At 36.6% G+C, this 18,006-nt stretch overlaps 1 protein-coding gene across 5 annotated transcripts in view; it reads left to right on the forward strand.

The window, feature by feature from the left end:
• Positions 1 to 18,006, forward strand: part of znf618 (zinc finger protein 618) — a 50,750-nt gene that overhangs the window by 3,940 nt on the left and 28,804 nt on the right. For all 5 annotated transcript variants that reach the window (XM_056256734.1, XM_056256737.1, XM_056256738.1 and 2 more), the window contains exon 3: positions 15,934 to 16,207. In XM_056256734.1, the coding sequence (XP_056112709.1) occupies positions 15,967 to 16,207 (241 nt within the window). In that variant the 5' untranslated portion in view covers positions 15,934 to 15,966. The remainder of the gene's footprint in view (positions 1 to 15,933; positions 16,208 to 18,006) is intronic.

An 18,006-nucleotide genomic window follows, 5' to 3' on the forward strand; every position in this document is an offset into this window, starting at 1 on the left:
GAAAAAAGAAAGCCTGACATCTTGACTCCGCCCTTTTACAGTAGTCACTGTTGTAAATGTACTGTAATCCATTTTTTTTTCACCACTGCTATTTAAAATTTTGTCAGATTCTTACCCAAATTGACTCGGATGATCACTGGGCCAAGCCACACTGAAATGTCTGAACAAAAAATGTTAATATTCATTTTTGTTCAGAAGTTATGATGATGTGAAGCTAACCGTGTTGACCCAAATTGGATTATATGCCATATCTTGGCAAAACTTTGATCTATTGAAATGAAATTTGGTATACTTCATCAACACCTTGATCTGAGGGTTTGCTCCAAATTTGAGAACAGCGCCACCTACAGGCCATGAGATTTGAAACATTTTGCTCATAACTTTTTTCGTTGATCAGAAAATCTACGAGTCTAAATCTTGATCTGGTGTCTACGGATTTCTTGGGTCATGCAGGATCCAATTTTGCTTGGACAATTTTGAAATTCGATAAATTTTTGCTTACACGAGTGTTACCAAAGTCCCTTTCAAGGAAAGCAGGGCTCTAGAGTGCGACCAAAATTTGTAAGAGTGCGACAACAATTTTTCCTAGGTCGCACCAGTGCACCTAACATTCTCGCATGATCGCATCCACTGCCTCTCCACAAACGAGTCTTTTGTTCTCCTTGCACGCATGGTTGGATCATATCGTGGTCTAAACCAATCAGAGATAGAGATTGGGCGGGTCTTTGCCTCTGATTGGCTGTGGTTCAGACTAAAATGCTCCGTGCTGTGTGATTGAAATAAATTGACCTGTCACCTGAGCACCAGAGAATCAGTTAAGGCAATCAGCAGCATCAGCTAAATAAACGCAGGAAAACAGACGACGAAGAAACTTATAAAAATGTAGGCTACTTGAACTAGGTAAAAAATATTGATTTCTCGATTTTAATCGATTCTCATTGATTTTTACGAACCGTTGGGCTATGCTGTTTTCAGTTGATGAATGAATGGAACATTGTAGCGAGCATCCCATCCAATAAATCCCAATAATCTTTGTGATTTGTTACTATTGATATGAAACAAAGTCTCAGATTTCAAATTAGGTCCATTTTCTTACGAAATTCAAAAACATAAATAGTGTATTGACGCTGTGGCGTGAGATCGCTCTGGCTCAGCTCAGCTCAAGAGAAGCAGCAGCAGCGGAGCGCACATGATCTTCTTTTCCGCCTTAATAATACCAGTTACAGCGCCAAATAAACATGAACGAGCATCTGAAAGTGTGTTAAAAGATAGAGTACAACTTATCGAAATCCATGTCTTTTACATGGAATCGCTCAATTAGTGTTTCAACCGTGGAAAGACGTCAGTAAAACAATTGTAAACAATGTAATGTGATGTCACATTTACCTAAAAAAAAAAAAATATTATCCAGTGCCCATAAACTCGTTAGCTATCTAGAAAAATTAACTCTAGAGGAGCTTTGTGCCTAATATATGCACCATATTACATATTCATTATAATTTTTAATGTTTTTCAATATTTAATGCAGGTTGTTTGAAAAAAATCTGGCAAGTTTTTATGCAGCCACCATTTAAATGTTTATATTTCATATAACTTTATTATTATAAAAAAAAATAAGTGTAATTTAAGTGTTTGTGTACAAATCAGGTAATTTTTACCTTCAATATTATAGTAGGCTAATGAAGCCTATAGGCTACAACTGACTCCCAGTTTACAGCATTAGTTAAGAGATTTGTTTTTCTTGAGAAAATTTGCCATGTATTGTACCTGATATCCAAAATAATCACTATTGAATCGAATTGTGAAATTTGTGTCAATACCCTGCCCTAACTTGAACAATGTAAAAACAGCACTTTACATTTTTTTTTAAGATTTATATTTTTATATACAGTATAATTGTGCTTTACTACTAAAAAAACTACACCTTATTCTTGTTTAAAAGCATTTACATAATATATCTGAATATATGGAGCGTGATAAAAAGGTGACCTTGAAATTGTGGCGTTAAAGGCGACGCGAGACGAGGAAAAATTTGAGTACACCTAAATAAAAAAGTTAGGCGCACCAGTGCAACCAAGGCAAAAAGTTAGTCTGAAGCCCTGTGAAAGTCTGTTCACTTGGCGGCAAATTTCAGAATATTGTAAATGTAAACCGAGGACTACTGTAGACATGCACGACTGTGTGTTAAGGTAAATTAATTAAGACTCTTAAAATTATAAAATGATGATTTGATGACCATTTCTAATTTACTTCAGGTTGTAAAATGTGGTGTGACTTTAATAATTCATGTATAACGTTTGAAAATACATTTTTACCATGAAAAATATATTTTAAAATGTATTTGAAAATAATGATTTAGAAGTGTTCAACGTGACACTGAGTGAATGAAATTGTTCATAAAATGAAGCAACTAAGCTATAAATTAACGCAGATGCTGCATGCTGTGTTTTCCTTTAAATCCCTTAGAAACTCCATTAATGTCCTGCTTTTTCCCAAAAGCAATGAATACAAAATGACTCTCTGATATTGCGGCTCTGTAGGATAATGCTAAGCCCAACTGCCTTTATGTAAATTTGGGCCTTATTTTTTATTCTGGTGGTAATTATTAACGTTACATCACTCTGGGAACGTAGATTTCATAATGTGCTACATTGACTCCATACTGTTTGTTGCTCATAGCAAACTCTTGCTCTCTCTAAACCGCCACAGTTTACAGGACTCCGAGAGGAAATTAGTACAAAATTATCTGTATTGATTTTGAAATTAATGGCAAGAATTAGTTGAATGAGTTATTTTTCTGTATACAGGTGAAACTCGAAAAATTATAATATTTGGCTGATGGCATACATGCCACGCCGCATTGAGGCAGTAATTCATGCAAAAGGAGCCCAAACCAAGTACTGAGAACATATGCATGACTATACGTTTCAGAGGGCTGACATTTCTCTATTTAAAAAAAAATCTATATTTTTATTGATTTCATGTAATATTCCAATTTTGAATATGGGGTTTTCATAAGCTGTAAGCCATAATCATCAAAATTATAACAAGTAAAGGCTTGAAATATCTCACTTTGCATGTAATGAGTCTATACAATATATTAGTTTCACCTTTTAAGTTTAATAACTGAGATAAATGAACTTTTGCAGAATATTCTTATTTTTTTAGTTTCACCTGTACATTTATATAATTTCTTTCGCTGAAATATTTAGCCCCAACAAGTTTAAATAATGTCTTTTTTATTTCATTTTTTTTTCCAATATACAGTTTTTATTATTGACTAAAACCATAAAAAAACAACTTTATTACGTAATAAAATTATATATATAATCTATATGTAAATAAAATTGTAATTAAAACAACATTGCTTTACAGAAACCAAAAGAGACGATTTTTTTTTAAAACAAAAGAATATGTCTGTCATTAGTCTGAGTTATGGTATTATGTATTTTTGTATTCCTTGAGCTGCAGAACACTCTAAAAAATGCTGGGTTGTCTTAACCCAATTTTAGGTCAAATATGGACAAACCCAAACGTTGGGATAATTAAAAAATGTAACCCAAGCATTTTTTAGAGTGAAGGTAACTTTGCTCCAGTGACTCCTCACACACACTAAATGTCTGAACACACGTAAGGCTAAGCTATCTCACGACAGTCTGACACCTCCGGCTTAAACCCAGAGCCTGGAAGATCACTTTCATGATGTTGATTCTCAGTACAGGAACAGTCCAAGCCCTTCTGCAGCGTGGGAAATTCCTCATCCGCTCAACCTGGCCTCAGGACACAGTGGCACCTAATATACATTCATTCATTTAATTATTCTTCATTTATGTTGGTAGAAACTTGACATCCTTTCTTCTGTGGAACATAACAAAAATACTATCAAGTCCTTGGAGTCCAAAACCACCCTTCTATTGTATAGACCAAAAACAAACAATGATAAAAAAAAAACATTAAGCCATTTTCCTGTATGATCATATTTTGTGTTACACAGAAGAGAGAAATGCAGACAGTTTTGGAGCCACATGGGGCTGAGATAATGACAGGAATTTCAGTTTTGAGTTAACGATCCCTTTAAGCCATGGTGATTATTTGACAGATTTATTTTAATATTTAACCTTTTAACTACCACCCTGTGTCGAACATCTGCATTTAAAATTGGTGGTAATTCTTGAGTGCATTGGGAGACACTCAGCAGATTATTGCTGAAGTGAAAGCAGCTTCTACAAAGTTTACTGAACTAAACATTTATTTTATACAAAATGTATATTTTACAAAATAATTTGGACTCAAATTGCTAGAAAATTGTATCTAACCAAGTTGTGTTCAAAAATTTGAAGTTGATATCACGAAAAATGAGCTCGCTAAAAGAAACATTTTCATGGTAACACAATGGCCAATTGACCGTTCGCAAAGACCCGCCCCCCTTAGTTACTGTCGCTATGTCCGACAAACTACGCTGCTCTCACACACACACACACACACACACACCATTTCCTCACGCAGTGAAAAATACATCGCGGACTGAAAACACGCTGACAGACAGGACAGACCAGGTTACTTTTCGGTTATTTTTGATATTAAACAAAGTCTCACCTTTCAAATTTGGTCATTTTTTAAAAAGAAATTTAAACAATAAATACCGTTTTGTGGCTCTTTAATGTGTCGTGACAGATCGCTGTAGAGCATCAGTTAAAGCTGATCGTGATCCGATCATCTCTTCCTTCTAGTTCATTTATAGCATCAAATAAACATGAATGAACATAAGAATGAATGTTGTTTTAACCGCGGAAAGACGTCAGTACATTACATTTTTCAAGTTCAAATCCTCCCATGTTAATCTAACGTTACTAACTCTCCTGACTGCTTTGTCGGACAAAATGGCGGATGGCGAAGTATGATTGGTCAGATCATCTGTCAATCAAGTTCCCTGCGAAGGGTCAATTTCAGAGACGGTTTTCACAGGATTCATTTAAGCGTTTAATCTTTCGAATAATACATAATTTATGATGAGATTACTAAGCAATAAAAGCATACCAAGTGTCTTGCAACCAGTAATCTCTATATTGTTTTAAAATTCAAATATTTATTTACATTTTTGTTGTTTTTCATTTGTCTTTATATATAGCTTCTTATTATTAAAAGGTTATTTTAAAAGTTTTTTCTTTTAGTTCAAAAGGCCAATTTGTTGTTCATACAACAAGTCATTAACAACAAGTTATATTATATTGTGTATATAATATGTATATTTTCTCATGATTTGGCATGTCCTGGTTTGGCTTTGACTGGCAGCTCTCGCTCAAACTGACATGGACTCACAACTGATGATCCATGTTATCCCAGCATGATTTGTGAAATTTCCAAAGAGCATCTTATGTGCTTGAGTGGAAGCAAGAAAATCTGACCTTTTGCACAAAACATGGTCAGTGTCGCAAACGTGCTTGCATTCGGTTAGTGACTTAGACGTACTCTAGAATCTGAAAGGAATAGTTCACCCAAAAACGAAAATTCACTCATTCACGGTATCCTTATGTTCTGTGGAATACAAAATAGGGATGCACCGAATCCAGATTTGTGGGGTTCGGCCGAATACCGAATCCACTGGTTAAGATTCTGCCGAATCCGAAACCGAATACCGAATCCTCATCCTCAGTCCATTAACACAGTAAACACATTAATGAAGTAAACAAAGTGGATTTTTCATTTTATTTTATTACTGTAAATAATAAACACTACTTTTACTTTTATAACTGTAAAAAAAAGAAAAGAAAAAAGAATAAGCAACATTATGCATTTTAACAGCGGCGATGTTGTGTAGCCTAGAGTCCTTGCCACCATGAGACAAATCGGCATTGCAAATTGAACATGTAGCTCGACTTGAATTGCCTTCTTTCACTGAAAGTAGCCTACTGCCAAACAACACTTTTTCTGCTCACGAATTCCATTTTCACTTTCTCACAGCCTACTGCATTCGAACGGTCCACCTACTGTAGCGAGTGTAAAAAAAAGGTGTGTCCCCTTTAAGAACTGCGCGCCGTATGTGTCGTGCGCCTCGAACACATGCCCATGTATGCGGGTTATTTCTGTTTGATGCTCATTTTTACCTTATTTTGTTAAGTAACGCTGTGGACGGTAGAACGTGTGACAGACAGTTACACAAGTTCGATTGTGGAATAAAGTGCGAGTTGTGAGATGCCAATCGCCTCCGTGAGTCTGTCTGGCCTCTGCAATAACTACTACAGGCTTGTTCGACTTGAACCGGCTCATTCACTGATCGGTGACTTCGACGTAGCGCGCGTAGTGCAAGCCTAGGGTTCGGTTCGGTGGAAAAAAATTCTGAGGTTCGGCAGAAACCGAACCCCGTTAAAAAGCCCAATATTCGGCCGAATCCGAATCCTGGATTCGGTGCATCCCTAATACAAAAGAAGAGTTTTTTTCCCCATTCAATGAAAATCAATAGGTTGCAGGACTTTAAAGCTCTAAAAATGCATAATATATAATATTTCACTAAATATAATGTCACGTCGTCGGCTACTGTTGTTAATAGCAGTTCATTTACATCTGCATCCCAACTCAAAATCGCTGCTTTGTGGAATATGTTTTTGTCCTTTACATTTTAGGTATCACTTTATTTGACAGTCCTGTTCCCCATGTACATACTAAGTACTTATTCTAGCCATTACAATAACTGTGTAATAACTAGGTACTAACCCTGAACCTAACCTTGACCCATGTAGTTGCCTTATATTAACCAGTACTCTCTTAGGTAAGTACACTACTGTAAAATAAGGGAACACTTTATTTTACAGTGTCCTTGTTACATATGTTACATGATGTACTTATCATAAAATAAAGTGTAACCTAAAATAAAGAGCAACCACATTTTTCATGTAGTTACCTTTTATTAAAGGGTTAGTTCACCCAAAAATGAAAATTTTGTCATTAATGACCTCCGTTTATCTTCGGAACACAGTTTAAGATATTTTAGATTTAGTCCGAGAGCTTTCTGTCCCTCCATTGAAAATGTATGTACGGTATACTGTCCTTGTCCAGAAAGGAAATAAAGACATCATCAAAGTAGTCCATGTGACATCAGTGGGTTAGTTAGAATGTTTTGAAGCATCGAAAACACATTTTGGTCCAAAAATAACAAAAACTAGGACTTTATTCAGCATTGTATTGTCTTCCGGTTCTGTTGTGGATCCGCGTTCAGTGCCGCCGCTGACGTAAGACGCTGCTGACGTGTGTCTGGTGTGTGTGTGTGTGTGTGTGTATTCTGGTTCTGTTGTGGATCCGCGTTCAGTGCCGCCGCTGACGTGTGTCTGGTGTGTGTGTGTGTGTGTGTGTGTGTGTGTGTGTGTGTGTGTGTGTGTGTGTGACGTAAGACGCTGCTGACGTGTGTCTGGTGCGCCCGAGCTTCGTTTACAGTCTGAGGGAGACGCACACTGGAAACTAAACAATCTTCACAAACATGTCTAAGGATTTCCACACAGAGGAAGACTTGCATTATTTTGCCCAGCCATATTTATTTGAACCCGAATACACACACACACCAGACACACGTCAGCAGCGTCTTACGTCAGCGGCGGCACTGAACGCGGATCCACAACAGAACCAGAATACACACACACACACACACACACACACACACACCAGACACACGTCAGCAGCGTCTTACGTCAGCGGCGGCACTGAACGCGGATCCACAACAGAACCAGAATACACACACACACACACACACACACACACCAGACACACGTCAGCAGCGTCTTACGTCAGCGGCGGCACTGAACGCGGATCCACAACAGAACCGGAAGACAATACAATGCTGAATAAACTCCTAGTTTTTGTTATTTTTGGACCAAAATGTATTTTCGATGCTTCAAAACATTCTAACTAACCCACTGATGTCACATGGACTACTTTGATGATGTCTTTATTTCCTTTCTGGACAAGGACAGTATACCGTACATACATTTCCAATGGAGGGACAGAAAGCTCTCGGACTAAATCTAAAATATCTTAAACTGTGTTCTGAAGATGAACGGAGGTCTGACGGGCTTGGAGCGACATGAGTCATTAATGACATAATTTTCATTTTTGGGTGAACTAACCCTTTAACCACCAGTACTTTCTTAGGTAAGTACACTGTAAGTACACATACTGTAAAATAAAGAGCAGCCACATTTTTCATGTAGTAGTTAGTCTGTGTACATGTAATTTCATGGTGGCCTGTGAGTGGCCGTAGGCTTCTTGACGGTGTGTGTCTTTCTGCTCGGATACTTTGGAGGGTAGCCAGTTCTGGGCAGATTAACATTAACTGTGCTACATTTCCTCACCTTTTTATCATTAGTGGCGCTTGCTAAATCCCATGCATTTATGCTCCAAACGCCTTCGAATTTTGGATTAAAATTTAGCATGAAGCGTCACTTGCATGTTTTTTTAAGTCTTTAGTCTCAGTCGTAGTGCTGTCAAATGTACTTTTTAGTTTGTATCATATTTAATCAAGCTTATTATACTGCTGTCTTTTGTTGCATGAAGCCGGTTTCAGTTGCGACCTGTTTTCTTCATGTTTATCCTCATGATAACTTGCGCTACACGGTTTCTTCTGGGTTAGAGAACTGCAAAAATGCTTTTCTCACTTAGTATTTTTGTCGTTTCCAGTCCAAATATCAAAAATTCAAAGCATTTACTAGAGGAGTAAAATTACATAAGATATTATGTCTTGTTTTCCAGGGGAATTAATCAAAATTAAGTGAGTTTTTGCTTAAAACAAGCAAAATGATCTGCTAATGGGGTAAGAAAAATAATCTTAATTAAACAGAAACAAGATTATTTTTTCTTACCCCACTGGCAGATAATTTTGCTTGTTTTAAGCAAAAACTCACATAATTTTGATTAATTCCCCCGGAAAACAAGACATAATATCTTATGTCATTTTACTCATCTAGTCAATGCATCTTCATTTAAAGGATTAGTTCACTTTTAAAAAAACTTTTGCTGATAATTTACTCACCCCCATGTCATCCAAGATGTCCATGTCTTTCTTTCTTCAGTCGAAAAGAAATGAATGTTTTTGATGAAAACATTCCAGGATTTTTCTCCATATAATGCACTTTGCTGGGCACCAAACGGTTCAAGGTCTAAATGACCGTTTCAGTTCAGCTTCAAAGGGCTTTAAACGACACCAGACGATGAATAAGGGTCTTATCTAGCGAAACGATCGCTCATTTCAAAAATAAATAAAAAAGTTAGTGTTATAGGCACAAATGCTCGTCTTGCGAACTCTCCTGTTCGAACTCGTTCATCAAAATGAACAAATCTTTTTTAGAGTCAATGACTCGAAAAAATGAACAAGTCAATGACTCGAAAAAAGATTCGTTCATTTTGATGAACGAGTTCGAACAGGAGAGTTCGCAAGGCGAGCATTTTTGCCTATAACACTTTAACTTTTTTATTTATTTTTGAAATGAGCGATCGTTTCGCTAGATAAGACCCTTATTCATCGTCTGCTGTCGTTTAAAGCCCTTTGAAGCTGAACTGAAACGGTCATTTAGACCTTGAACCGTTTGGCTACCATTGAAGTCCATTATATGGAGAAAAATCCTGGAATGTTTTCATCAAAAACATTAATTTCTTTTCGACTGAAGAAAGAAAGACATGGACATCTTGGATGACATGGGGGTGAGTAAATTATCAGCAAAAGTTTTTTTAAAAGTGAACTAATCCTTTAAGATTTTTTTTATATTTGGACTGGAAACAAGACAAAAATACTAGCATTTTTTGCAAACTGTGCCAATCAGTTGTGAGCAAAGTGACAGATATCTGATGCGCATTGTTGCAACCTTATGTTTTTAAAATGATTTGTTTGTCATTTTGAGAGGAACTTCTAAAACGCAGTAGGCTTGTTAGGTAAAGGTGGATCGCGAGCGTTGTGAGCCCGCTGAACCAGAACTAAACCAGCTTGGATTTGTATGGTTTTGTCAACGCACTTCATTCATTCAACGGCCCATAGTCCAGTTTTAGTCACTGAAAACACATTTTCGTCATGCTGCATTTGCATTATTGTATTGATAATCATGATTTTATGGCTGAAATTTATAAGAGCAACAATTGTTGTCATTTGAGTATTTATTTTTACATTTCATCAGAATTTTTGCACTTTCACCTTAAAGCACAAATCAAGAGAATGTCAATTAAAACGCATGGTTTATTTGACCTCATCTAGTTCCCTAATTTTTTATAGACCTTATGCGCCAGAGAAACGAGGGCGTCACCATCTTTAGAATATTGTCTTTGAACTTCAGTTTTTGCGGTCGTTCTGTATATCTCTATCATAGATATCCATAATAAAGGCTAGATGTCTCGTCCGCGCTGCTGGCCAATGGAGGTCGACGTCCGCACTGGCGGCCATCTTGCCACAGGCAGCTCGCTCACTCGTAGCATTGTGTTTTAATGGTGCATGTACTTTTTAAATAACCATAACTTGCTCAATTTTCTACCGATTTTCAAACGGTTTGGCTTGTTATAAACGTCAGAGATGTAGTTATGACACTGCACACTTATGAATAATAAGTGTGTCAATAAATAATCATCCAGAATTATAGCCACATTTATAACGTTTGTAAGAAACCAAACCGTTTGTAAATCCGTCAAGATTTCAACGAGATAAGAGTATTTGTGTTCGTGCCGATCACTCATCTTACATCAGGCACCACAGAGCCCGCCAGAAAGCTCGCCTGTGACAAGATGGCCGCCGGTGATGATGATAGAGACTCCGCCGTAAGACATTTAGCCTTTATTATGGATATCTATGATCTCTATGGCATCGCTGTCCAGGAGTAATTAGCTTTTGAAGTGGATTTACTTAATGTAAAGCTAACGAAAGTTATCATGAGGATTGTAATGTTTAAAGCAGATGTCAAATGTCAGTCGACCGGGAAGATTTTAAAACGAGCCGTTCATTCATAAATACGCAAGATCACTGTGAAAATACAGACCGGAAAAGGCAATGAGCGCAGCGCTAAAAAGGGGAGGGGCTACATAAGGTCTATAGGCTATCAAATAATGAAACGGGTAAAATTTTATAAAATTCATTTATAAAACAGTGGAATTCCTAATAGTAATTCCAAATTATTTGAATGTTTTTCTGTTAAAACGGCATGAAAGAAGACTGTATTGTCAGCAACCACGATCGTAGAAAGTCGAGATGTTTGGATTTATTACAGTTGATCACGGAGACGCTTTGATGGCAGATTTAGCCGCAAACAAACAGCGCAATCGTCTCGTGACAGAACACAGACTGGCTGAAAGAGACTTTTATTGAACCAGATTATCTCGGTGGAGATCGCTGAACAGATTGCAAAGACAAAGTAAAACACCGGTCAGAAAATGTCTCCATTTAAGAGAAAATCTCTGATTGGGGGATTTAAACTCTTGACATAATGAAAGCTCGTAGAGGCTTGTAAAAACAGTCTGTAATATTTTTGTCTCCTCTAGTTTCTATTTTTGACTACATTTTATTCTCGTGCATTGATATAGTTACAGTTATTCTTTAATGACATTGCTGTCTCATCTTAGTCATGGGAAAAATCTTGTAGACAATTTTTTGTTGTCGTTTTTTTGTTTGTTAAATAAAGATATTTAGCTGATGGCTCTTACTCTTAGAAGAAAAGGTTCTATGTAGAACCTTAAATGGTTCTTTTAGGAGCTTCTTCATACATACATACATATATATATATATATACTTTTAGGGATTTCCTTCATGGGATCAGTTTCTTGGTTTAGTTTTATTAATTTAGTTTTATGATTTAAACCATTCATAAAGGCACTTTATCACTAGAAAAATGTTAAATAAGCATTAAACATGAAAGTATTATGCAACAATATTGTTCTTTCCAATCGCGTAAAACGATAACATGTTGATGACGCAAAAGAATAGATCATGTAACCCTTATTTGTAGTGTATGGCAGTGTCTCAGTCTTCATCGGGTAAAATAATAACAGTGCAGGTTATAAAAATAACACCCAACTGCACACGCGCTCTTCTAACTCTGATCTCTGACGATTACATCTCTGGGGGAACAAATAATAAAACATCCAACAAAACGAAAAGGTGGAGAATGTAATTATGAATACAGTAATTTTAAAAATGTATAATTCATATATTATAATAAGCAACCCTAATATGAATTAAAATATATACAAGTAATAAAAACACAACACACAAAATTGTAGGAATGTAATGATTTTATATAAATGTATTGCTGTGTGTCTTATATATATATATATATATATACACACACACATATGCATGCATATCCCTCCATCACAAACCAGGTTCAGTCTTTTCATCTCCTGCTTGTTTTGCAATTTTGATTTCCATCAAAAATTTAATCAGGGCTCAGCACTGGCCTGTGTGCTGCCCTGAATTTCTAATTTTAGTCTATTCTTTCAGGATTTATTTTTTGTATAATTCAAGAGCGCTTTTCAATATCTCCCAGTTATTAAATTTTAATTCGGAGATCATTAGCATATAAATTGAAAAAGGCTTTTTTTTTTTTTTTTTTTGGTGCCCACTCTTTCAGATGAAATTTAAGAGGCAATATTTCTTTTTTCACCACTTCCATTTAAATGTAAAATAGTAAAAAGAAAAAAAAAACAAATAAATAAAGGAAATTATGCATTTTCTTTCACATTATTCATTTTTATGAAAGTGTACAGGCATTCCAGGGTTTTTCATGACGGGAACGTGTCAGTGTATTCTGGTTCAAGGAAACTAGGGCTGTCAGCCTAATCTCTTCCAGTCATCTCCTGAAATAGCCTGAGAGTAATAAATTCTCATTAGGTGACAGTGTTGAAATTCTCTTACCGCAGTTTGGAGTTGGTTTTCAAAATGAATCGGTGAAAGAGCGCACCTGTGTGCACTAATAATGCCTCCTGGCTCTTCTTGTGAAGGACGTGTAATTAAGAGGTGCTATCTGCACTGTCCGATAGTGTGAATTGCCTTTTTAAATTTTTTTTTTTTTTAAAGTAAATTAAAAAATTATTACTTTGTTTGATTTGTATTTGTTTTAAATTTTAGCATTTTAGTCATGACAGTAACGTTGCAGTCAAGCAAGTCATGTTTTTTGGCGTTTTGCCTTTTATTGTATATTTCGATTTTTCTTTTAATGAAAGGTCTTTAGCACGCTACTGAGAATCCAGCTTAGGCTGGAACCACGTTTCAAAAACCAAGTAAGACCAGCTAGTGGCTGGTTTTTTTTTAGAAACCAACTAATATGATTCAAAACACAGCTACTAGCATGATTTGTTTTCCAGTGTTGTTGTTATTATAAATGTTGTAATTAGTGGCGATATATATATACACTGTATATATATATTTTTTTTGGGTTTTTTTTATTATTGGCATCAGCCAATAGACCAATTTCCAGCCGACGTCACAGTTACGTCACAGCGCTAGCTGGTGGCAGAACAAAGGGAAAACTGGAGGCGGTGAATACAAACCAGCACAGATTCGGCTACAAAATAAGGATCTTAAATTATTCGTATTATTATTAAATGTCATCTTGTTGTGTTGTTGGGTGCAAGAATCAATGAAACATTAAAATGCTTTATCTGCAATTTTTTATTTCTAGAAAATATTCACCTCATTAAAATTGCACCGTAATGTCACTCTTTACATTGTCGTCTTCATGGCGCTGGCTAGGCAGAACTGCGGATCGTACACACACGTCTTGCACATCACCATTCAGCACATAGTTATAGGCATCTAAAGATTTATATGCCCTCCGTTTCTCTATCAGGTTGGTGTAGATGTCAGGCCACTCAACCGGAGGTAGCGTTAACGTTAATCCTGTCAGATCCTCAATGAGTGTACGGGTCAGCCAATCTGGTTCCGTCCGTTAAAATTAACTTTTGCAAATAACAATCGCGGTCCTGGACAGTGAGTGACCTTGCACATTAAGATAAAATCGGATTTTCTCCAGTCATTGTTAAAAACAAGCTAACAAAACTTGCAGACTTTACGTTAGTGAAGCGGCCAGAGGGATCGTTCTGCCACCACCTAAGCTCCGCCCACATAAAAACGTCACCATGTTTACCAACTGAAAATTGGTCTATATGTTTTCTGTTTGGCCAATAAGTGTTGTAAGAGGGACTTTTATTTTGACAGCGCTGAGAACACAGCTCCTAAATGGAGGCATACTGGAACTTAATAAATATTATGTAAAATATTTATTTAATTGCAGCAATTGTTATGCTTGTGTTATTTACAGTCGTTAAATTAAACGGTGTAATATTATTTATTGAATGTGTTGGCCGTTGGTCATAAAATATATCAACATTATTATTTTTATTATTAGTGGTGAGTGATATATATATATATATATATATATATATATATATATATATATATATATATATATATATATATATATATATATATATATATACATACATACACTTTTCTTTTTTCTTTTTTTGTTGTTCTGTTTGGCCGATAAGTGTCAGAAGCGGGACTTTTATTTTGACAGCGCAGATAACTTGGCACCTAAATGCAGTGTCATTCATTAATCCTCTCCCGTGGCCTCATGGGATAAAGTAAAGTAAAGTGTCCATTGAATGCTCACTACAGAGTCTCGGTGGAAGTAGTAGGTCATCCGGGGACTTTTAACCGACTGTTTTATGAATACTATGCATTCAGACGTACTACTTTTTTTTGCTGTGCGGTGTCTTGCATACTATGCAGTAGGGAAGTGTTCGGTTTCAGACACAGCCAATGGTTGTAGACCTGAAAAAGAAAGCTGGTTGTAAAATAATTAATGTTCTAATATCCGTTATGTCTTCTTCCCCCTCAGAATCACAAGCAATTTTATCAGCTGATGATGTTGATGAGCCAAAAATAGTGATTTATGCGTAACTCAATTTTATGTTTTGTTCATATTTAGAATTTTTTTTTTTATTTTTTTATTTTTTTTTTATAGAAGGAACTGCCTCTCTTTCCTCCTCAAAGAGCACGCCTCTGGTAGATATAGATGGAGCTGTAGATTCTGTAGATTGCAGACACATGTATCAAGTTGGTTTTATTTCTCTCCAGAGAGTTCTGGGTAATGCATATACATTTGTAGTTCTCTCAAACATAAATCTCCGCTATTCTGAACTGTTATGAATGTCTCCCACACAGAAGGGAAATATTGTATGCTTCAAAACAGTTCCTCTGCATTACAAAATCCAATGTTAAATTAGATTATGCTACTGTATAGAGTTTCTGAATTTGTTTTGATTGCTTCTAGTTCTTCTCTAATCTTGGTCTTATTGTATTTTAATAGTTTACAAGATATTGATATCCCCAAATTCATATTTGGGCACTAAAGAGGACCTATTATGCTTTTTAACATGTTCATCTTTCTTTAATGTGTACTCTAACTCTGCAAAGCTCCAGTTATTCTCTATATCAGTGTTTCTGAACTCCTGAAACGCCTCCATTGTGTTCTTGAGTTTCTTCCGGGAACAAACACGTCACAATATTCCTCATTTAAATAATTAATACGCAGAATAAAGGGGCGGAGCCTGGTTGAGTTAGTTAGTAGTGTGTTAAACTGGTGGTTATGGAAAGGGGCGGGAAATTTCCCAAGCACACTCGAAGCGCTCGACCAATCACAACACACCGCTCCAGCCGGCCAATCAGAGCACAGTGTGCTTTTCAGAAGGAGGGGCTTCATAGAGACAGGAACTAAACAGAGCATTACTGACAGACTGGGAAGAGAGGAGCCGCAACAATGGAGAATATGGGGAAAAAAGTTTAATGCTTGGTGAGCATTCAAGCATGAAAACCTTTATGCGGTAGAGCCCCCAATTAAAAAAATCTAAACTTTGAAAATGAGCATATTAGATCCCCTTTTAAATGCCACCTCCTGTTTTTGTTTTTCACAGTTTCCTTTGCTCTTGCTGAGCAGTCGTGGAGTCATGAGTTGTCAGGAGGTTCCTAACCCCAGCCAGGAGCCGAAGGACACAGCTGTGGTCCCGACTGAGGCAGGAGCCACGCAAGCGGTCCCGACAACCTCCCCGAAGCTTCCCTCGGTCACCGTAAAGACCGAGGTGGCGTCCACCGCCGAGTCTGTGGCCAGTAACGGCAAAGCGAGTGACGGGAACATACCGGCTGAGATCTGTGTGGTTTTGGGGAGCTCTCGCAACTCGCAAACACAAGGTATGAAATAGTTTTTAGTCATGAGACATTCTACAAATGGGTGCCATGTGTATCCCTCATACACACACTACTTGTCAAAAGTTTGGAATTAAGTTGTAATTATATTTTACAATACAAAACTGTGTTTTTATCAGTTCATGCAACCTTGGTGAGCAGAAGAAACTTCTTTCAAAAACCTTTAAAACAAATCTGAAACTTTTGACCAGTAGTGTCGGTGTAAATATGACTTTATCAGTGAAAAGGTTATGCAAACTTGGAAGTCTCCAACTTCTTTATTACTTCTGTTTTATGTTTGTCAGGAATGATGTCATGATTGATGATTGACAGATTTTTTTGTGGTGAAAACCCTGTGGTGAAAATCAAGCTTTTAAAGTTTTTTATATGTCTATGTGGTGTTTTTAATATGCTTCAAGACAAACCTTCCTTCGGATGAGACGTTAAACCGAGGTCCTGACTCTCTGTGGTCATTAAAAATCCCATGGCACTTCTCATAAAGAGTAGGGGTGTAACCCCGGTGTCCTGGCCACATTCCCTCCATTGGCCTTTACCAATCATGGCCTCCTAATAATCCCCATCCATTAAACTGGCTCTATCACTCTCTCTCCTCTCCACCTATATCTGGTGTGTGATGAGCACACTGGTGCCGTTGTACTGTGGCTGTGGATGCTGCAAACTGGTGGTGGTTGAGGAGAGACCCCGACATGATTGTAAAGCGCTTTGGGTTTACAGTAGAATGCCTCTGTCCGTTCGTTCGTTCGTTCGTTCATTCATTGTGTAAATTCAAAAGTCAACACCATTGCTGAGTATTTTCTCCTTAAAACTGCAGTGAACCAAAGACAGTCTCAAAAACACTGTCATTAAAATGTTATAATGGCCTCATTTTAAACTAATTCAATTTGTACCACTGTAGTTGAGGTCAAGAAAAATATTCATGACACAGTTATAATGGCCTCATGACAGCCAATGTCAAAACCAACCACATGACCGTTTAATGTAATGTTAACCAATAAAGCTAAGTGGTTTCTTAAGTTTGATAATTAATCTGCTATGTCATGTTTTTTACATATTTATGACAATTTATGTTGTCTTGATAATGTCAAGTTGTCATTACCAAGACACTGACAGGTTATGATGTATTGGTTTATGTCAAGGTGTCATAACAAAGACATCTCAAACAATGTCATATTTGCATTAAAAATGTCATAATTGAGCGAATGACACTTAATGACAGTTGTCATAAACATGCATAAAACCTCCTTCATATTCATGTGTCATGTCATGATTATGAAGGTGTCATGTCAGTCTTATGCACACCCCTTCAAGTAAAGTGTTACCAACATTTTTAAATGTCATTTTGGTGATCAAAGATGATTTTTAAGGGACAAAATGATGACTACAGGGGAACTTTATATTTTTTTATTAAAATGTCATGAAGCACTACATTTTCTGAGATATTAACATGTTTTCAGTGGCGTCACAATAAGGCACTTGCAAAACAGGAACACTTATCGACTGATGTGATCATTAATAAATGCCAAATATCTGTCATGGCAATAAATATTGGTTGACCACTAGTTACCGTGATTTTTATATAGTGAGCAAATCAGAACTGAGAAGTGGATATTTGCAGAAATATCTGAATGCAATCTCTTAATTTCTCTCTCCAAGGAACACCTTGTAGTTTCACAGCTTGTGTTAAAGTGTAAGCCGTGTGACCGGCCTGAAGGTGTAATTACACCTTACTAACACTTGAAACACATTTGTCTGATATATCCGTGTTTTTGTTCTCTCTCTCTTAC

This window comes from Rhinichthys klamathensis, unplaced genomic scaffold (assembly GCF_029890125.1).
Source record: "Rhinichthys klamathensis goyatoka isolate OS25496 unplaced genomic scaffold, OSU_Roscu_1.1 h1tg000132l_1, whole genome shotgun sequence".
Classification (NCBI taxonomy): Eukaryota; Metazoa; Chordata; class Actinopteri; order Cypriniformes; family Leuciscidae; genus Rhinichthys; species Rhinichthys klamathensis.